The sequence below is a fragment of the Neodiprion virginianus genome, chromosome 1 (assembly GCF_021901495.1).
Source record: "Neodiprion virginianus isolate iyNeoVirg1 chromosome 1, iyNeoVirg1.1, whole genome shotgun sequence".
Taxonomy (NCBI): Eukaryota; Metazoa; Arthropoda; class Insecta; order Hymenoptera; family Diprionidae; genus Neodiprion; species Neodiprion virginianus.
The window spans coordinates 34771388-34794555 of record NC_060877.1 but is presented as its reverse complement, the minus strand read 5'-3'; the positions used below and the strand labels follow the sequence as shown (position 1 = coordinate 34794555).

General features: G+C 34.3%; 2 protein-coding genes and 1 long non-coding RNA gene across 3 annotated transcripts; 1 reads left to right on the top strand and 2 right to left on the bottom strand.

Moving 5' to 3' along the window:
- Positions 1-310: 310 nt before the first annotated feature.
- LOC124307774 (uncharacterized) lies at positions 311-19259 on the bottom strand. Its single transcript, XM_046769834.1, has 4 exons — positions 19067-19259; positions 2993-16115; positions 2553-2792; positions 311-1910 (listed from the first exon to the last, which is right to left on the bottom strand). Exons 2-4 carry the CDS (start codon positions 16028-16030, stop codon positions 1845-1847), a joined length of 13344 nt encoding a protein of 4447 aa, XP_046625790.1. The 5' UTR covers positions 16031-16115; positions 19067-19259; the 3' UTR covers positions 311-1844.
- Positions 17587-20819, top strand: LOC124307926 (uncharacterized). Its single transcript, XR_006908889.1, has 2 exons — positions 17587-19013; positions 20568-20819. It is a non-coding gene; the product is annotated as an uncharacterized LOC124307926 (long non-coding RNA).
- On the bottom strand, positions 19439-22588 carry LOC124307879 (microspherule protein 1). The gene is made up of 6 exons (XM_046770037.1): positions 22209-22588; positions 21762-22134; positions 21384-21584; positions 20877-21296; positions 20527-20742; positions 19439-19990 (listed from the first exon to the last, which is right to left on the bottom strand). The coding sequence occupies exons 1-6, from the start codon at positions 22325-22327 to the stop codon at positions 19901-19903; spliced, it is 1419 nt and encodes a 472-aa protein (XP_046625993.1). The 5' UTR covers positions 22328-22588; the 3' UTR covers positions 19439-19900.
- Positions 22589-23168: the final 580 nt, after the last annotated feature.

Genomic DNA, 23168 nt, shown 5'->3' with positions numbered 1-23168 from the left:
AATATTTAATCTAAGTATATTATGATCTCGAATCATTTCTTTCCCCTCCTTCTCCGATGTACACAACAGTACGAACAATTGATATTTATTTCACGCATGCTAAACGTAACAAATTGTTCACAAATATACAAATCAATATAGGATCACTCCACTTTTTTAGTTCACTATTTTCCCCATTATTATTTTTATATATATAGTGTATGTATACTGTTTTATCAATGCATATATGATTTTTTCCAATTTTAGGCACATAGAACACACAACGCGATATAGATATACATATATGATGGTATATACATACACATATCATATATATAATATGTCGACGAATACTGTTAGGTGTATTTAAGGCACTCGTGCGAGTCAAACCGTGTAAGTTAAGAAATTGTTTGTTTGAACTAAAGTGCAAGTAGTACATCAAGATTTTTTTCTTAGGAAATCAAAGATGATAAATCTACTTGTGTGTTAAAATAAATAAGCAGAAAAGAAAAATATTAGGACCTCATAAGGTTATTTAAAAAATTATGATGCCGGTCATTTCCACATTCAATGGTAAAGTTTTATCGGTATTGCAAAATTACCCATCTAAACCGAGTGATCAACCGTTTCACCACTTTTTTAAACCAATAGCAAATAACTGATTGAAATTTCACATCATTATCCATAAAAACAGATAAAATTTGTATATTTTCTGACACCGATTTTCGCGTGCTGTGTTAATATACCTAAGTATTGAAATAAGATTCAGCAAATTTTATAGCTGCATAAATTTGCAATCTCATATTTTTATCTCTGACCCATCACTATATGTTAAAACAAAATAAATATAAATAAATTGATATCGAATAAGAAAGAAAACAAGTATAAACCCTGTAAAACCTTAACACCATAATTTAATAGCATTATTCTATTTTTTTTAAGCCAGGAACTAACGTCTTCTCCGATATTACCTAATTTTACTTACATTATAGTCTTATTTGGTGAATTATATTTCATCTTCTATTCTGTTCGATTTAATGATTGTAAATATACATACATATACATACATATATATACATATAGATTTACATACGTATGTACATTTATATATGTATATATACGTAGATGAGATCACATGCAATTGATAAATATGTTTTCTTTTTAGCTTCAATCATCGACTTATCGGCGGTATAGTTCGGAATTAAACAAACATAGGCCACTGATCCCTATAATATTAATTTCTATAAATTTTATTCATAGCTAAGAATGATGTATCAAATACGAACTACTTGACGCGAAGAATTGAGCGTTTATATATACTAAAATTACTCTTGAACTATTCTTTTGTGATGACTACATCTTTTGCACTGAAATATTTCGGTAGTACAGCATTGCACATATTATTTATGCATAGAGCAATATCAAATCTATGATACAAAAGCATATGCTCCGTTATTTTACGTGAAACTGTTTCAGAAGTAATTGGAACAAAATATATGTACATATATATTTTTTATGCTGTATACAATCTACAGGTAATTTATACCTGCATGATATAAATAAAAGCTGATCGATTAATTATATGTATACATTAATAAAAGATGGTTCAAATGTAACATCATTTATACAGCTAGAGACTATGTTACCACAATTAAAATATAAATGTATGCTTTGCTAATATCTTTGGCTAATAAACTAAATATGAAATGATGACTAATATTCTACGGAATTCAATTTAAACCAGTCAAAAGTTTACCATTAAAACGCAGGATGCCTAAAAATAGTGCCAATCGTATTAGGAAACTGCGCATTTATTATTATTAACTTCTATTAATGCCCCGGTAATTAATCTAATGCCATTAAACTCACTTATCACCATTTGTTGGCTGTTCAATATTACTATCCATTTTTCTGGATTCCTTTGTTACTCCCTGAAAAGTAAAATCAGTCTTATTGATTGCTTTATGAATGATTCACTTTGCTATTTTATGCTATGAATACACATATTCAGTTAAGCTAAAAAATTTCACTCCTTTCAGGTATGCAGGAGAGAATTTAATTCGCAAACAAAACATACTTACCATTTTACGCCCTGCCGTTTTATAATAATAATAATTTTCACGCAATACGATGGCCAGTAATGATAATGAGAGAGAAATAATCAATATTCATAGAACTTATTATTTACAAACATTAACTGACACAAGTAATATCATACCATATATACACCACACAAGGTAGAATGATCAATAAAGTACGGAATACTGACACAAATGCCGGGCCATGTATTCATAAATTTTGCATGCATTCTCAAATCAATATGTTCGAGCTCAGATACATTTTTTTCCATTACAGCAAGAATTGATAACCCATAGGTATGGGAATTTCCTGTTTTTATAGCTGGTAGCTCAGCGAATGTTTTGCAACTGAATTTGGGAAATGCGGTATTGTTTGATAATTGAGGCCACAATTTTATCAAATACATACTTCGTTGAAGTTGAGTAATTATGTAAATATTGATATGCTTCTAAAGAAGTACATGAAAATGAATAAATTTAATGACTGAAATATACCTGTACGGCTATTTGTAGAGGCGTTAATTCTCCTGGTCCGCAATCAATCCTTACAACGCCAGGTGGTTGTAATCTAGGACATGGTTTCCCAGTGAAGAGAGTAAACAGTGCGTGTATCGTTCTTCTCTGAGTTAATTCCGTGTGGCGATGCTGATATCCACTTAAATGTCTTCTATATCTTGTAACAGTTGGGAACCACCTTTCGCATAGCGTACAGTATCGTTTATGTTTTATTATCGCCTACAACAAAATAACAAAAATGGAATAGTGGTGTATGATTGTTGAAAAAAAACATGAAGCATTAAATTCATATGTTCACCGGAACCAAGTATACGTGGATTTCAACGTTTTCAACAATTGTTGGTAAAATTTACAACAAAAAAACTTGTGACAAAAAAAGATGTTCATAGTAGTTTTTTGCAATCGTAACATTTACTCACTTTTTCGTGATACGCCATATCATTTACAATGTCAGCAACAGTTGTTCCTTTACCGTGCGTTAACATGGCCTCCGGTGTCTCCGGATCAGTAAACATTATTTCTTGTCTTGACAAGATTTCCTTTTCCTTATTTGAGGACACCTGACATAAGTCATCCCTGGAACTTGAAGTTGCTGTCTCATAATGAGTTACACTTTCCTGAATTGTTATGACAGGTGGCGATCTTGACATCTCTCGGCCAAAATTGAAGGTTGGGATATCAATATCCATGTTTATATCAACTTGAGGTTCTAATATTGGCATTCTTGCTTCTTTTCTCTGTGACTCTTCAAGTTCTTCAGTCAATCTTTGGCTTTCACGATGAGTCGGTTTTGTAAGTTTTGGTATCTTATAAAATTTAAATTTTGTTTTGTCCGTTACTGATTTTAAATTTTGATCCAATAAGGTTTTCAATGATTTGTACTTAGGTTTAGCTGTGTCTAATTTTTCTTTACACTGAACAAAATCTGTGCTGGATTCTTGTAATGTAATATTTTCCAGACCGATTTTGGATTTTCCAACACATTTTGAATCGAGGTCATGCCTCAACATCTTAGATCTACATTTATTATCTTTGGAATTCATAAGTTCAGGTATCTTTTTATGTGTCTCTGAAAAAGATTTCTTTTTCATCAAGTACTTTGAATTTTTTAGCGATATGGTCATATCGTCTTCGGCTGGTTCAATGCTTCCTTTATTATCTGTTGAACTATGTTTCGGAATTAAAGATCCTTTCATTTGTGTAATGCTGCCATTTTTTTGCGCTACATTTGGAAGAAAGCTGGAATATTTTCTTTGTATTGAATTATGCTTACTACCTTTGGAATGTTTTCTATCTAACTTATTTGTGTTCATTTGAATCTTGGTCTTGGTTTGAATCTGAAGGAATTTATTTTCATTGGTAGTATCAACATTTTGATCCATTAGTTTAGAACCATTTGGCAAAGTTGACAGCGTAGTAAGACTTTCATTACAAACAGGTAGCGCACTGACGTCGAAACTTAATCCCTGTTTTTTTTCAGCAGCTGTTTTTGGTCTAGATTTGAGTTTAAATCTATTTTCATCTTTATTCTTTGCAAGACACCTTTTCAATGTCTCCTTAGCAGCAAGAACTTCTTTTACCAATGAATCTGAATGACAAAAAGATTCTTCTATGTTCCCATCATATCCTACAGCACTTTCCGTATGCCCATTGTTATCTGAATTGAGTTTACCAATATATCTGCGTGAAATTGCATCTTCGTCATCAGGATGTGCTAACGGCTCTTCTTGTTGCTTTATGGAGCAAACTTCGACAGAATTATTCTCGTTGTTTTCAGGCATAGCACTTTCAGATTTTGTTTCATTGAGGTTTACAATATTTCCAGAAGTGCTTAAAATATTAGGCAAGTGTTGAGCATTTTCATTTGTTTCATCTTGAGAATAATACGGAATTTCTTTGTCGTAGTTGCCAGTTTCAGGTATTGGTACTTCTGAAGAATCATGAGCCAAAGTGTCTGTAAGCTCTAGTTCTAATTCATACTGTGTAGGGATTGCATCCTCGGAGTACAAACACATTTCATTGTCCTTGATTGCATCTGTATACATGGGGATTTCCATTTCATATCGACTAAAGCTTGGCGAAGTTGATACTGGTTCACTTATCGTTTGAGCTGCTTCGAAAGATTCTGCTTTAATCATAGAATATTCATCGCCATCAGTTGCACTACCTAGGCTGCTATTCAGGTTAGTATCAATCTCAGGATTCTGAACATATTCAGTACTTGAATCTGTTGAAGTGCTACTGAGATTAAGAGGTGTTTTAAGTACGTTTTCGTTAAGGACAGAATTTTTCCTTTGCTCCTCTGTAGCACTGTCTGATATGAGATTTTCAGAAACATAATTTTGATTATGCCCTTGATTTGCATCGTCATCTGAGTTGTTGGTATTATTTAATTTAGTTATGTTGTACACGCAATCAATAGATTCAGGATCCACGATCTGCGAAGCATTTGTAAATTTCATGGAATTTTTATAAGAACAGTTTTTTGAATTTCTTTTCGGAATATCAACAACTGGTTCTATTGACATCACATGCCGCAAAGTTATTGAATGGTCACGTATATTGATATCGTCAATGACAGTTCTGGCTTGGTTTATTTCATCACAATATATGCCTTTATTTTGCAATATCTCAGTTTCGACCGGAGTCAAATCCATTTTGCAATCCTCAATAATTGTGCTTCGCATTTCTTTTATGTTTGTACCAATTTTGATATGCCTCTGAAGAGAATTAACAGTGGAATTTTTTGTCAGTGTAGTGTCTTCTGAAACTTCTTGTTTACCTGTCGCACTGAAACAACTTGCAAGAATATGAACGCCTTCGTTATCATTTTTGCTACATTCAAAGTTAGATGTCGAACTGTTTGTAAGAATTTTCGAGTTTAGATTCGAATCGATAGAAGGTTTATTTAAAGTTTTGTCACTTAATATTGGGGTTTTTTCCAGTACAGAGGGTTCACTTTTTGAATTCATATTTTCATCTAGAATTTTCTCTGGATTGATTTTGAATGTGTTTATATGATTCAGTGATTCATTGTGATTTTGGAAAACACATGATTTCTCAGATGTTATTTCTGGATCCCATATATTCTCATGATTTCCAGTGAATACCTGACATTCTTTCATTGATTGAATGTTTGAAAAATTTTCAACATCATCTTTACAGATGAGCTCATGTTTTTTCATTAATTGTATTCTGTGTGAATCATAATTGTACCTTAATTTTTTTTCGAATTCTAAATTCTCTGAATGTTTCGTGAATATACTACCCAAATCGCTCTTGCATCTCTTACGAGTACTTGAATGTATCGGTAAACTTACAACACTTGTCTGCTTCAGTTGCCTATTATGAGAATCGACAAGTGTTCCGGCGTGTCCTTGCTCAGATACCAAATCAGACATTGACTTGGATCTAAACAATTTATTTTTACTACAAATCTTGTTGACATTATCATTTGCTACATGCATAGCTTTAATTTCTGTCCTTTTCTGTAATAAACTTTTCTTTTTCAAGCTACCAGGAGTTGCAAGTTTAAGCTTTAGGTTGTTTAAATTCAAATCTTTGGCCATACAATCTAATACCCAAGAACGCTGAAGCTTTACTTCTGGCTGCCACATTTTATTCAATATTATCGCATCTCGCCGACCTTTGCTTAATTCACATTTAAATTCTGCGCTGGGCGAGGTTCTCTTGATAATAACTTTCGGTATTTCCTTTGGACCAACAGAAATTTTTCCCTTTGTGGATTTTGATTGATCACCTCTTATTTTACCAGAGGAATCATTAGCTGATGCATACTCGTCGATTTCAGAACAACTCAACTGATGAGACCGTCCAATGGCAGAACTATCTTGTTTCTTCGGGCTATCCTGGTGTTCGGAAGATACAGATGATTTGCTAGAAGGCTTTTTATCATTGGATTCCGTTAATTTCAGAGATTTTTTAACCTTTTTTGTTTCTGATTGGACAGGACTCACGTTGTGTCTTTTTCTTTCCAACTCTACAGAACATCCTGAGCTTTGCCTTTTTATTTTAAGTTTTGGAATTCTTTTAAATTCAGTATCATTCATCAATTTTTTATTACTTAGGATAGAATTTGGTGCAACAGACGTAAAGTTTTCACCCAACGTGCTACATTCATTTTGATCTTCTCTCATAATAGTCCGTGTTTGTTTCTTATTCTCTAACTCTGTATAAATAAACATTCGAGGAATAGAAACAGGCAATATCTTAGTGTCCACAATTTGTCGCAGCGTACCGTTTAATTTTTTGATTTTCATTTTTGGAATGATTTTTTGAGCATCCTCGTTTGATTCACAGGGCTCCGTAATAACATTTTCAATAATTACTTTTGATAGCCTATCTTCCAGCTTAATTTTGATCTTCGGAATTTTACTTTCTGTGATATCGGTATGTAGATTGTTTGCATGAGATGCTGCAGTAGGACTTGTAGATCGCGTTTCTTCTAACAGTATTTTCACTTTGTGAGATTTATTATCTTCTTTATTACATGGAGAGAAACATTTTTCTTCAGATATTTCTTCTATTGATGGTGTACTAGGACGTGATTTGGCGTTTCTGATCAATATTTTTGGTATTTTAGGATGTGCAGAGGCCTTAGTATTCTTGACGTCTTTGCCTAACATTTTTTCAGTACCTAAACCTTGCAGTAGTACAGCTGACGTCGGGCATATATTTTTACAACTCAAACTATCTGTCTTCTTTATCACAAGTTTTGGAATTGCCTTAGCGTCTTCTGGGCTCTCGCTTAGTGGCGAATATGTGATATAGTTTTCAAAATGCGGTTGAGATTTTGTTATGTTCTCATATTCAGATTTCGTTTTGATAATGTGGCTATCAACTTGTTCTTTCGCACAATCTTTTACTAGCATTCCATTTTCATTTTTTAATGTGATTTCATTACATTCTACTTCTGATACCTTCTTTTCTAATTCTATAGGATATTGTTCACTTTGTGAGCTGCCTGATAATTCTGGACGATGAAAAATGGTGTCATTCGATTTGGCAGATTCAAGATTACCTCGAGCCTCATTAATGGAATCTCCATTTTTCAATTCAAGTCTATTATCAATATGACTGTCTTTGTTCAACGTGTGTTCCTGGTCGACATCTGAGTTTTCCGATGACCAATGTTCTACAAAATTTAAGCTGGTCTGAATGTCTGCATTATTCAAGGGCTGATTAGAATTAGCTTCTTCTGGAGAGTTTTGAATTTTTGTATTTGAACTCATTTTCGGTCCAATTTTGTTCTGCATTTCTGATATTTCTGCAACCTTTGGTTCTTGAGAACCTTTATTGGCCGAAATGACTTCAAATGGTGTCAAACAGGTTTCATCTTCAATGTGTGAGCCATTAATAATTGCCTTATCCTTTGTGCTATTTATGTTTTTCAAGTTATGATCAATTTCTTCCAACTTTTCTATCGTCTTAGGAGATTTTACAGAACCTGAAGAAATTACGCACTCACTCTCTGAAAAAGTTAAGTCATTTAGTTTGTTTTTGGATATATTTGAGGTTCTAGTTTCATAAATATCATCATTTTGATCACAAAGCACATTTTCTTTGTTTCTTTCATGGTGAACTTCTTTGGTTTTATCTAGTAAAGTTTCCTTTGGTACATCCGTTTTAAGAAAAGACTCATGGTGAACAGCCAAACTTTCACAGCCACCTTTCCAATCATTGACTTGATCATACAGTACGTTTGCTTCACTTTTTTCATGGTAAACTTCTTTGGTTTCATCGAATAAATGTTTCATGGGTATATCTATTGCGAGACAGCTTTCTCGTTGAACAACTGAATTTTCAGTGTTCTCTTTGAATCCATCAACGTGATCGTACAGCATATTTGTTTTGTTTTCCTTACGGCGAAATTTGTTAGTTACTGACTCAGCATTTAGGTCTTCACTTAATTTGCTGTTTGGAATTTCTGATAAGTATTGATCGGTGGTTTCTGACTCATCATTTACGTCTTCACTTAATTTTCTGCTTGGAATTTCTGATAAGTACTGATCATTGAAAGGTTTATCTTCTATTTTTGAAAAGCTAAATTCTAATTGTTTCACTTTGAAATCCATGGTTTTTTTCTCAATGTATTGTGGGTGACTGAATGTTCTTGGCTCTAATTTTAATGACACAACGTTTGCAGTACATTCACTTATATGTTTATTTTTATCAGATTCAGAAGCAAATTTTTGTGTCGATATTTTGTGAAGATCTTTTGGTTGATCACCGTGCTGCAAATCGGACACATTTTCTTCAATGCTGCCATGTTTTCCACAATTTTTGAATTTTCTAATAGATGTTGTTTTACTTGTACTTTGCTGTGGTTGAGCAAATTCTGTAGGATTTTGATAACCATTCAGATCTCGAGTGTTTCTAAGTAAGACAGGATCAGAGACAGACTGTTCCGTTGATTGTTCAAATTCTGTCCTATTTTTCCGTTTGAAAGAATTTACAGTTTCATTTTTCTGTTTATGACGATCTTCAAGGATAGTACAACCTTCCCGAAGCTTATATTTACTAGATGATATTTCCTGTGTTATCTTTTGAGTATCGTGCTTTTTCTGTGAAACAAGATTATGGTGCGGAAAATGATGAGACTTTCGATCTCTCGGTTGATGACGGTATTTGTTACGACTAAAGCAACTCTTATTCCATGGCTCGATTGAATTGGTCGTTGAAGATTCACCATGTTCTTTTGGTTCGTAGTGTTCCAGATAATGCTTCTTAGTATAACCCCCGGAGTGTCTGTACCCATTACTACTTTTCCTCTTGCGAAACGAGATTTGATTTTTCGAATAACTGAGGTTTTCTGGGGTTCTGGAATGTCTGGAATACGATTCACGTGTATCTGAATACCCTTCTCTTTCTCTTGCCTCCATGATCAATGCTCTGTATGTGAATTTTGGATTTGGGCTATATGTGATTTTGCCATCTTTAGTTGTATAAATGGGAACTGTGTTTAAATTATCCAAACATTCCAAACTTGATAAAATTGGATTGATGCAATTATCAGGGTTTTTGTAACGCTCACAGTCTTCAAACCGAGAATGTGCTTTCGAATATTTCCAAGTATTGCTTTGATCATTCTCCACAACCTCATCAATGTTTGGTGCTACATCAAAATTGTTGAAATCATAGTTGAAAGAATTTTCGAATCCAAAGGCCTCCAAACTTGTACTGATTGTCTCCATACTTCTATCAGTCCCCAAAGGTAAATTGATGTCATTTAAAATACTATTTTGTGGATTTTCAGATTTTATCGACTGTTCTGAAGAAATTTCCAGGAGAGGTTTGTTTAAATTCAAAGAGTACCTTCTATATTCAGCGTCCTCGTTCATCATTGGTGATTCTTTGAGAAAATCATTGGTGACAACTTTTTTAAGGATTACTGAACTGTTGCTAACAATATTCGGCTCACGTTCCATCCCCTCTATCTTTTCTGCTAAGAATATGTGAGCATTTTTTATTTCTTGACATGGTGATGTATCAGTACATTTCTCTGTAGATTCAGTATCTCTAGCTTTTAAAAGATTAGTCCGACGTGGCAATAAATTCTGATGACTGTCAACAGTAGTCTCCTCTTCTCGAGCAGGATTGGAGGAACTAGTTTCCTTACTTTGATCAAAACTGCTCACTGATTTCGTCAATTTTTCGTTATTTACAAATGATGAATCTGAAACTACATCTCTATGTTGATTCTGTAAATCGCATGAAAGCTCTCGATCTACTATTTCATTATCATGTTTCTCATTCTGTTCTTCATTTTCAGTCATTGACTTGTTCAATGCTGAAAGTCCATTGTGTTTTGATGTAAATTCAGCGGTTTCAGCGCTTTCATTTTCGGAAGCTGCAGTCAAATTTTCACAGGCAAGAAAGTTATCAACCATTTGGTCCGGATTTTTGGTACAGTCTATCGATTCTTGGATTTTTTGTGGAATGGGAGAAAATTTCTCAGGTTGACAACCATCGGCAGTAATTTTTATTGATTGTCGATCGGTTTCATGCATATTATGCTCCTTCAAAGTAGGCTCTTCGGCTAAACTAGCAGGCGCCAAAGTAATATTAGAATTTCCATTGTCGTCCACAGCTTTGATATCATTCTCTTCCAAAGCATCGTTATCCTTTTCTACCATTTGTGTATATAGTGGATTATCTACCGCTAGTACAGATTCCGGCAAAGCACAATTTTTCTCTTCGTTACCTCCGTTCTTGATTTCTCTAATCTCATCACTTCTTAAATCTTCTGATATATACGAATTATGATTGTCACTCGGTACACAATCTTTTTCATGTAATGTTTGAAGTGAATCGAAGTCAGTCAATGATTTCGATAAATTTATTGCACGTTCATTATTATCTTTATCAAAAAGATTCACAACCATGGTATTCAAAGTTTTGCTATTATTGGTAGTCCCACTGTTTTCAACTGTGATGTTGTCTTCCATATTTACATAATAATCATTATCTATTTGTCTATCTTTATCGAGTACAGCTCTGTCGCCATCATGCAATGTTTTTCTACATTTCTCTTCAGGTACTATAATATCAGTGGACACTGCTGGATCCACGTTTATATTTTGTCTTAAGCAATTGGACTCTTGAGAAACTTCTTGAACTGTGTTTGCGTTCAAATTTTCCAGAACTTCACTGTCTACTTTTGCTACATCTGCGACAACAATTTGTTTGCACCCTTCTACAATGTCAGTTGACAACACAATATTACTTTTTACATCATCCTCGGTTTTTCTTGACTGGTTGCTAGCACTGTCCATATTTACTGTAGTTTTCATTTTTCTGTATTCTTTCAAAAGCTTCATACGTTTTTTACTAGTATCGCTAACATTATTGGTACAAGTCGAGTCCTTTCTCAGTATCTCTCTTTTCCTCAATTCTGGCTCAAACAGTCGAGCATTTTCCAAAAGCTTTGTGGCGATGTCATTAACATGATTTGCTTTTTCTTGACATTTCATTATTTCTGTAGCACTACTTTCTGAACAAATTTTGTGAGTTAGGTGATCATTTTCACGAAACAATTTACGACTTGTTGGTTTTGAAACGATTGGAGGTTTGTTGAGAGTACGCTGCTCTGGTAATATTTCTACATTATTATTAGCTCCGGTGTTAATTGAACAGTCTGTGCGTACTTCTTCGTTTATAGGATCAATCGTTTGTTGCACTGCATTCAAACTACATGTTTCATCAAGTCGTGAGTTTTTGAAAGTGTTACTCCTCAATTCCATTTCTTTACTGTTATCCCATATTCTTCCAAATGCTTTGCTTACATCTTTTGTTTTGACAGACTTCTTGAGACGCTTACATTCACTATTTTGTAATTTCCGTTGTTTATTCCTTAAATCCAAAATTTTTTGACGATTAGTAATTTTACCGTGCACTGTGCAGCAGTCAGTGTTCACATCTGTTACTTTATCAACGGTTTCTACACCACCAACTTCCATCCAGAGTTCATCAATTTTTTCTAATTTTTCATCATCAGATCCAAGAACGTCCAAATCAGTTATAGGTGATGTATTTTTTATAATCTTTGTCAAACAATTCCCTTCCATTGGTAAGACAGGTATTTTAGGTTCTTCAAAATATTCCCCTGGAATTAGTGGGATATTTGATGTACCTGAAAAATGTTGTAGATTTTCTGTAGTCTGTGTATAGATGGCATCTCCCTCTGAAGATGACGAGTATAAGTCTGTGTGTTCCGCTGATGTGAATAGTTCTTTGCTTTCCTCTGAAGAATCGCAGTTGCTATTATCTGAAGATTTGAAAGATATCTCTTCACATGTGACAGCCTGTGAAGTTGTTACTTTATCATTAATTTTCTTAGAATCTAAACTTACTTTATTCTCATCTTTCACTAAATTCAATGCAGTTACTTCGTCGTCTCTTTCACACCTATTTTGCCATCTACTTATGCTGCAATAATTTTTGTCAGTAGGGGCTGGCACCGCATCTTCTTCAAAATTACTTTTAGTGCCTCTCAACCTTTCAGATAATTTGTTTCCGAATTCTGATAAAGTTTGCAATTTGTCTGCGTAATTTTTTTCTTCTTGATGATCAGTAGTATTGGATATCTGATGCTCTGGGCCCCTGACAGTAACTACTGACCAAACTTCACAATCCGTATCACCCATGTTACTGTTTGTTTCATTTGTTGCTACAGCATTTTTTTTGCTAAAAGAGAATTGGTTTCCATCAGCAGACAAATTCTTTGCAATATTACTGTCCACAGCAATTTCCTTTGTCTCTAATTTATGCATATCACCTATAATCTTCTGTTCTACTTTCTCAGACAATACCTCAATGCAATCAGAATCAAAGGTCTCCTCATTGCTCTGAGGAATATTGTATTGCTCTGTTGTATGACTACTTACGTCGGTCAGTTTTTCAAAATCATTGTCACAACTATTATCTGCGTGAAAGTCAAAGTCCATAGCATCCTGTGATAATTTGCCAGTGAAGTCATTGTCGTCAAAGTGTTCATATGGTTCCATTTTTATCGGAGAATGAGTGAAGCTCAACATAGGACTATTTTGAATAATCTCTATTGGATTGGTGGGAATCGTCAAATCAATAACAGGATCCAATGATTCTTCGCTATCGGAATGGATTGGTGTGTTTAAAGTAGTGGAAATTGGTGTACATTCAGATGTTGGTAGGTCTGGTAAGCTTATGTCATCTGGATTATGTGATTCTTCATTCACAAAGCTGCTTTGTTTTTGTAAATCCGAGCCTTCTAGAATCTCAGAGTTACTCTTGGGTGAAACTGGAATTGCAGCTAATTCTTGCGCATCAATATGTATCTCGGTACCTTTGATTGTTTTCGGCAGTTTTGTAACACTTGAAATCGAATGGCGATTCATTCTTTTAGCATTGCTAGAGTCAGACAGATCCTCGTTGCTGCTAAAATGACTTTCTTTATTATCAGAGGATTCTCCACTATAGCTGGACCTACTGTTGTCGTTACTTTCAGATACTTCTTCAATGTCAGAATGAATGTCTACACTAGAATCATATTTATGCGTTTCTATGTGTTCTTTAATAGCTGTTATAGTCTCTTCCTGAGTTGACTTTTTTGCTACCATAATATCAACTTCCATCGAGTTCGAAATTTCTTGACTATTGTTATTATCCAAAGATTTCTTCTCTTGACATTGTAGTTTGGTACTCATATGTATATCTGGGCAATCGAGCAACTTCTCAGTAACATGTAACTCTGTTTCACCCTTATAATCACTGCCAGTAGATTTTATGTCTGTCTCATCTCTGATGATGCTTTTATTAGAATCAGAAGTATCAAAATCTTGTTCCGATGATTTACTGATGTCACCATCGCGCTGTGAATCGTATTTGTATGTTTTATTTTCCGTGTAATTGGAAGATTTTTTATTATTTTGGGTATCCTCAAACCTTTCACAATCATCTGTGCTCTGACAGTCTTGAATATTTGAACAATTTGCAGGTTCTTCAGAGTTGTCTGAAATAACCTTGGTACTTTCATACTCAGGAACAACACTGGATGTTGAATTGCTCGACACAACATCTGGCAGATTACCGTTGCCTGCATCTTCATCCTCCGATTCATCCCAGTTGGCCAAAAACTGACGTACATCAAGTTCTGGTTTGTCGGCAAAATCGCTTGAGTTTCTTTGAAGTATGGATGAAGTCTTATCATTTTCGATATTAGATACATTGAGATCCTCTCTCTCTTGTTTTTTTACATTATATTGGTCTTCTTTGAATTCTTTTTGTAGTGAATAAGATTCTTCATTTTTACAAGGTAGCGAACACTGGGACAGTGAAGAAGAAACTTGAGTTTGTATGTGATTTTCAATGGTTGATTGGGACTTAAATTGCTCAGGGTGATGCATATTTTCTGCTCCCATTTCTCGGTTAGTCACACTTTGAATATTTTTGGAGTTTCGAACATTGATTGGGCTCTGTAAATTAGAAAATCCGGCAGGTGCAAAGGTCGAATTAATCAAGACTCCATTTTGATCAAATTGCAGATTAATCGGTGGTATGTCATCATTTACCTGTGATGTGACAGCTCTGGGTGTACCTTGGACAATACTTTGGTAGTCAACGTTTTGCTGTAGCCTCAATAATTCTTTATGCCTCAAAATACATTCTTGATACTTCGGTTGTGATTGATATCCCGGAATCCGTGTCAGCTCTTGCATGTGATTTTCCATTGAGAACCTTTGCATAGCAATCTTTTGCTGATACATTTGATATTTCGAATAAGTTGGATGTATAGCATTTGGAGTTTGTATTCCCTTGTTAGCCAATGTATTACTATCTGAATAGTCTCTAGGAAAGTCCCTGGTTAGTGGCGGGTTAAAATACGGATTTTGTGCTCTCGATATGATATTTCCTCCCATATTGGCTGGCATGATGCTCTTTGGTATAACTCCATTTTGGTATTGTATTTGTTTAGTAAAATATTTCTGTTGAACAATAACGCTTTGTTCCTGATATTTAAGTATGGCCGGATTCTGCGGATTTGTGATAGAATTGTCCCTAGGATATTCCTTTACAGGGTAACCAGGATACTTTTGATACTCTCCCGTAAAATTGTAGTTCTGAACAGGATAACTTTGTATTATGCTTGGAGGATGAGCGTAGGGTCTTTGAATAATAGAATCTTTTCTGTACTTATAATCAGGAAAGTTTCTCCTTGGATCTACATTATAGGCTGTAGTGCTTAAAGGTTCTCTACTTACAAATTCATTACCAAATCTTCTATTATCAACAGAATAACCAGTGTCACTACGATTCGGCACATTCGGTGGATAAGGCCCAAACTTTTCCCAGCTTTGATAGCTGAGACTGGTGTCCGGATTACAGCACAGACCTTTACAAGGCATGTAAGATCCTTGTCCTTGTCTGCTGCTTGTTGGAAACGGGGCTTGAAGAGCGGTGGGTGTGGTTCTTTGGCCCATTGGTCCCATGGGTCCACTAATAGTAGGGCAGCTCATATGCCCAGCAAGTCCGTTCATTGATATTTGATGATTTTGTTGTCCCGATACTTCGTTCATGGAACTTACAGGTACGTTTCTGGAATCCAATGAAGCATTCGTACCTTCAATCATCGTATTTCTTGGACTAGGTGTCCCATAATGTCTGTGACATCCTGACATCAGCACTGTAGCTCCGATGGAAGGATTGTCAGGAGGAACATTGTGCCCATTTAATGTATTTGGCGATTGTTGAAAATTTCTGGAATTATAATTGGCATCGTTCTGGGGCTTCGTCAATCCTTCGGGGCTGAAGCTGGACCCGTTCAATCTTCTCGGGCTAATACTGGGCCCGAAAATCGGACTGTGGTTTACATTTTGACCACCAGCAGATGGTACTTCAGACCCAATTAGTTGTGGAGAATGATATTGTTGCCAGTCTGGCATGTTTCCACTGTAGTTCATTGTACATTGTCTTGCTTCAATTTTCTTATATAATTAGTCGTGCATCTTTCAAGCTGCCATTGATGAATTCAAATGTTGTGTATTCCTAAAAAAATAAATAAAACTTCTACTTACCTGAAATACATATATACTACATCGCGTTTTAAATAATTCAGATAAATTAAATTGACAATCTTTATAATTTTTGCGATTGGGTTAATTCAACCTTAGAATATAGGAAAAAACCTGAGAAGACTGGGTATTTAAAAAAATCAGTGTTATACTGAACATAGTATTAACTAAATTATTCATATCATTAATTGAGTAATCTGAAGAGTAAAGTAAATCCCACTTGGGAAAATTTTCAGAATTTAGTTCCAAAAAACGCTTATAGAAATCATCCATTCATAATTGAAATGTAGATTGAGGTGTTTCTTGCATATTTTATATGTAGATTACATATTTCAGATGGTACAAACATACATGTTGTAGGTCAGAGCTAACACCAGAAGCACAATGAATTAATAAAAAATACTTAACAAAAACAGAATGAATCTAAAATTTTAAACGAACTTGAATCCCATATGCCATTATGAAGTGTGTAATTTTAATATTTTACAACGATGTATCGGCAAGGTGCATCATCTTCTTGTGAATATCATTGACTATTTTGATGTCATTTAAGGTATTCACAGTTTTTTTAGTTTGTCAATAATACTTTATTGATTTAGTTGATACTCAGTTTATTGATGAAGTTTTCCATTCTGAATAATTTAATCTTGGTATATACCAATAATGTATTCTAATAATATGCAATAGTTAATAATAGTATAATAATGAAACGTAGTGATTAATTAGTTCTCGTGATCGAACATAAGTTATGGAATTAAATTCAACAGTTGTGAATCACCAAATAGGTGAACAAGAAAATAATTCTTTCGAGTAAACAAATTTACACAGAAAATATTTGCTTCGATAAGAAAATGAAACCAAAATGTTTTGTAAATGCATTGCATTTTGTATACCAGTATCCGTATCATTATTGCGACACCGGTTAGAGCAGGAAGTAATAGAGTATCGTATATTCTACAATATTTAAATAGTCAAAATGATGAAAGTGAAGTAAAGTTTGACTGTGTATTAAAAAAAGAAGTGATAATAGATATCAATTTTGACCCAAGTTTGACATTATGCCTACCAATACCGATGTACTGACAACAATAAAGCGTACAACGATCTAAAATGTAAATATCTTTGCCTGGCTGAGTAAGGAAGTGGTATTTTCTCCCAGTTATAAATTACACAACAGTTCTGATTACACAGCTCAAATATTCATCATTTGGTAAACGATGAAAATACACACTGAAGGTCATAGGATAAAAAATAACAGATCTGAGGAATTAAGTAATCGCCAAGTTCGTACAGAGATAACGAAACCCATCAAAATCTGTGATAAGGTATGAGAATCGTGAAACTTTCCAAATACACTCCAATTCAAACAAATTCAGTACAATTGAAATAGATTAAATTCGTTTTCATATCATCGTGTATGGGCATTGTTGGTAGTATAAGTAATACGTATATAGTAATAAATTTGTGAGAATGCAAAAAAGTTATTATACTGTCGATAAGCAAATCAGTTGTGTTGTGCCGCTATGTTTCAAGATAAGCAAAATTAATCGTAGAAATAAAGATTTGATTCAAGAAACATATTCATGTCAGTCGTCTTGGAACTCTATAGTAGCCAAAAACTATACGAGTTAATTTGTGATTAGGTCTAATGATCTTACATATATTATAAAGGGTTTAGTAATCGTTAAATTATTTAATATCAAAAATTTTCAATCATGTAAAGATGTAATAGTTGCAGAAAAATACTTTTGGCCACCTATATTGTAATAATATATTTTATTAACCAAAACAAAACAAATTTAAATCATTCGATCGAATTGTTTTCGAATTCCAGTTGCGATTATTTGCTACACAAGCATATTAAACGAAGGTGTTCGACCAATTGTGTGAAGATTGTGCTAAATCAGTTTAATATTTTGCCACGCATATATGTATTTATATTATACAGCAATACCAGCATGTACTCTTACTTAGAATTAGTAATTCAACAGTTGTGATTTGTATTTTACGTGTTATTCATTGTAGATAGTCCAGTGAATGTGACACATGAAACATTACACATTTTCGTTTTCTTCTTTCTCTTCTTCTTTTTTTACTACTTTTCAAACAATAAGCATAAAGGGTAGATAAATATATCAAGACTGATAAGAGATAGGTATATATGCACCTACTTTTTCTCAGAATGCGTAAATATTTCACATTATAATACTACGTGAGTAATACATTTGTGCATTTGAATGTTGTTGATGGGCTTATCGAAAACAACAAATTAAGAGAAAATATAAAAACAACATTCAGGCCCTTTGTTTCGCATAGTAAAAATAAGAGGACGAAAAACTAAATATTTAATGGAACCATCGATTGCCAAATCGTTGTTTTTATTGAAAAGAAACCAATCCGCGATACAATTTGTATTAGTGTTAATGGTGAAACGTGTGATAAAAAATTAACTCTGCAAGTGTTTAATATTTGTAATCTTCAAAGATATTTTCATACAGAAAAGATACTGGTGCGAGTGATATGCATGCAAAGAATCAATTAAATGAGTTTGAAATTAATAGATTCGTGAAAAAAAAAAAATAAGAAATAACCAATTTTCACAATAGTGATCAGCAAAGTCGAGCACTAAGGCTTCTCGAATAAGTACGATAAAAGGCGAGTGATAATATCTAACGAATTTAGGAACAGGTCGAAATGAAGGTAAACAATAATCGGAGGATGTGCTGTAGTTGGATCAACAACGTGGCTTGGAAACAACTCGCCGATCAAGAATGAAAAAGGTCTCGAAATAACGTTGCGTGTGGACCTGTGTCGTAGAGAATATACTCGTACTGCATATATCGTAATACCTGCGATGAATGCACCTTGCCAGGTAGACCGTCTGCCCCCTTCCTTGACATATTTAACATAATAAACAATACTCACGTAGTGATCATTGGTTTAACATCTCCATTTATACGATAATGTCACTTTCATTCACTGATTTCGTATATTTGCAACAACTAACAATGCTTCGTAATCACTAAATTATAGGAAAAAAACGCGAGCTCACCTGGCTATCAAAATCACTTGCGACAACACGCACGCCATGTTGAACACAAATACCACTACTAACGCCATCTCACGAAATAAATTAAAACTATCGATTATCATCAATCCCTCATAGGTAGCAAGGTGTTTGTAATATCAATGATAAAATATCCACCGGTATTACTCGCTGTCTTTACAGCCTTTGGGATTCGAAATGTACCCAAAAAAACTGTACCTAAATAAAAAGGGTGTAATAATAAATCTTAATCAAAGTAACACACATCTTTATTCACTGTGATTGGAGAAAGAGTGATGCATTTATAATTATACGTCATATGTTGTTCCCTAATAACTATATGTGACGGAATCTCTTTTTTCAACAACGTAAAGATTTGCCGAAAATTACTTGGTTTCTATATCTAGTCTACAGATTTTCTAATTACCGTATATACCCAAAAACCATATTCAGGTTTTTACGAATTTTTTCATTTTCTTCAAGTGAGTGAAAGTTTCACTTGGAATCACACACATCGTCACTTATCCACGCACTAAAAGCCCTTTGGAATATTCACTTGAAACCCTATTTTAGATATAGAATCCACTAGGAAAGATATTTCTATCGAATCACTCGAGTTCTGTACTTCAGCATGCGAATTTTTCGGATTGATAAGCTTGTGAGATTCCAATTATGTCGATTCTTAGTCGTGCACGCTTTACTTTTTGTCTCATTTAAGGGTTTAGGTTTAATTTAGCAGCCTCTTGACGTATTACGGATATCAATTCTTGGTTTATCAAAAATATGAAACGCAGGCCTGCAATCTGTAACAAATTATTCACTAGAATAGTTGAGTAAAAAAATAAGTATAGTCGGTACAATACAATATTTATCTACACGTTGCTTTCATATTGTTTTTACTTTGAAAACATATATCGAGGGTAATCATGCACAGAAAAAGTAAATAAATTTGTGCCACAATTTAATTATTGAATATTCTGTCAAAAATGATAAACCAACTTTACAAGATATAAATATCATAATTTATTATCTATCAAAAACTATGTTCCGCATTTTTACACAATCACAAAAATGTCATGATGCATGTAATGTCCAACTACATAAATCCGTCAATTTTGTCATCAAAGCGATTTTGACATAATTGATGACCTATAAGTTTTATGAAAATAAGTTCTTTTCGGCTCAATGTGCATAAAAAATAGTGTATAAAGTGTCAATTTCTGAGCATAACGGTATTCGTGTATATATAATTTCGTGTAAAGTGAACGGCTGTCACTTAACACAAGTGCACGCAAAAGTTCACTTTCCCTCAGAACACCTTTAATTAAAAATCACTTACCTCTACAACGCTATTATTATTAAGCTTCATTTTATTCCCAGCTAAAATGGGTCTGCTATCGACAAAAATTGGCCTCTTTCCTTCAGAAGATAGAAAGAAATCACCATTGTTTCTCAAACGTATGGTGCCCTGACGTCTGGATACTTTCCAGGCTGGACCTTCTAAGGTTAAATCAACATCAACGCTGTGATCCTTTGTTGAACGACCCACAGTGATCTTCAAAAATTAAAATACTGTTCTTACATGTTTAAAAAAATGTGTGTGCAATAAAAAACCAATGATTTGAAAACCAATTGCCAAGGTATTCTATGTACATAAAATATGTACTGTAAAGCGATTCCTTTCCTCACCTCTCGCGATCTCATAAGATATCTAACGAGCCTTCCTCTTAATATGGCTAAAGTTTGATTATCAAAATCTGGAGGGTTGATGCCCGTCACACTATCGACAAGGACTTGCCATCTACCAAGCTCGTTTTCCAACATTCGGATCTCTTTTTTATTTTTTCTGTCGGCCATGGCTAATTCTGCATCGATCATTTCATCCTTTTGTTCAACAAGTTCAGAATCGTTTATCATATCTTCTGCGTCAGAGAAATTCAACACGTGCTCACCACGGGGCAAACTTTGAACTGTTTGATCGGGTAATAAGTGATACTGTTTCATAAGCTGCCAATGTGCCATCAAAGCTTTGGCTGTTCGTGCAGGGTAGAATGTTTGAGCATTTACTTCTAAAAGTTCCTGAAACGTTTCCAACGTTGGTTGAGAACTCTGTGAAAAAATGAGGCGGACAAATTTATTGAATGAACGAATACAATGAATAAAATTGTTTTTTGTATTCTTATGTGGGTACTGTACAGATTTCACTGTTCCCAAAAGATCTTCTTCGGCTTTGCTGTAAAGTGTCCTAGCTTGAACTGTGGCAATTAATTCTGGATGCAAATTACGCATTGCTTGAACAGCCACTCTAGACACCGCACTGTCATATAACAGTGCATACCACCGTTGCTGTATTTCCTGTAATGTGAAACGGCAAGAAAACTTGGTGCCTCGATGGACCTGAGAAAAAATTTCAAAAACAATCTTAAAATGTGTCTTTTCGTAAACCACAATACATTTGGATAAACAATACGGAACAACATTTTTTCAAACTGCTAGGAATTGTTTATGAGCAGTTTTATATTTGTCATATATTTGTCATATATATTTGTCATATATATATATATATATATATACCATTCTCAAATCATTTGTCTGCTGAACACCAGTTATCAAAGCCAAATCATCCGTTGGTTTCCATCTGCCTAAGTCTTTGGTTGCGTTAATTGAATGTGGATGATTTTTGTTCTTCTTATTTTTTCTACCAGGACCTGTAGAACCACTGGGCCTACTAGGACGTCGATTACATCTGTCTGACTGCGTTATTGTTGCTGGGATTGGAATGGGACTAGGTAGCGTAGGCGATGGCAACAGATCTAGCGGTCCACCAGACATAGATACAGTTCTTGATCGTGAATTAGATTTTGTTGCTGCTGTAGGAGGTTGAAGATTGAATGTGGTTTCAACCAATTCGTCGTCAAATTTTCGACGTTTTATCGTCCGCGAAGAACTGTAATTGAATACGTGGTAACAATACAAGTTTGAAGTTATTAACCAAATTTTAGTGTTCACAGGGTACCGTACCTTCTGCGTTTTATTCCTAAAGCGTCAGAATTTGGAGATTCTACGGGAAGGGTTAAAAATCCATCAGTATCATGCGAAATACCAGAAACATTAATATTCGAAGAAGACGAGATATCCATCGCTGATTATTGTAGAAAAATAAACTTGCAACGAATATTAAAGTGAAGTGTGTATGCACTACGGATCGACGAATGCAAAGCCAAAAATTCAGTTCGTGATTTGATTTGTTGGTTGTAAAAAAAAATTTGAAGTAGTCACAAAACTCAGTAATTAATTGACCCGTGTGAATAAAACACTGATCTCTTTATAACTTAGTTTTAATCAAAGTTGACGGTACACAGTCACGTTCTGTTGTTATTGTGCGTGGTTGCTTCATTAGTTTTACGTCATAGATTTGAGCCAATGGTAGAACATAGCACATACTATAATTTATCATTTTACGGCGCCTTAGTGCCCTCTTCCGAATCTGAAGCAAACTTCCCTAAAAATTAACAGAATAATTACCACCTGTCTGCTAGTCACGCAATTAGGTACATACATACGTTTTATTTATTCATAAAGCTAAAGAAATACACTAAAATATGATTGAAAGGATACTATTAATATTACGATTGAATCCGAATAATCAACCTAATATATCAACATCACCGTTTATAATCCAGAAAGGGAGAAGGTTAAAATGGAGACATATAAATTATCTATTTGTCGGTAAACGGAGACGATGCTGGAGTGTTTTGTCGATATCGTTACATCCATTATCTCGTTCTAACGCAGGAAGAGAAAAGGGCAGAATATCATTGTCGGTATGTCAGTCAGCGGTGTCAACACTATAAATCTCATATGGGCCTCAAATAAAAATTCTTCTCACATTCATAATAAAGCAATTGATTGTCTAAAGTTGGAAATTTGCTTTGACCGACCAGCAAACGACCAACAAAGGTGACAAAGGATTCCGTTAGA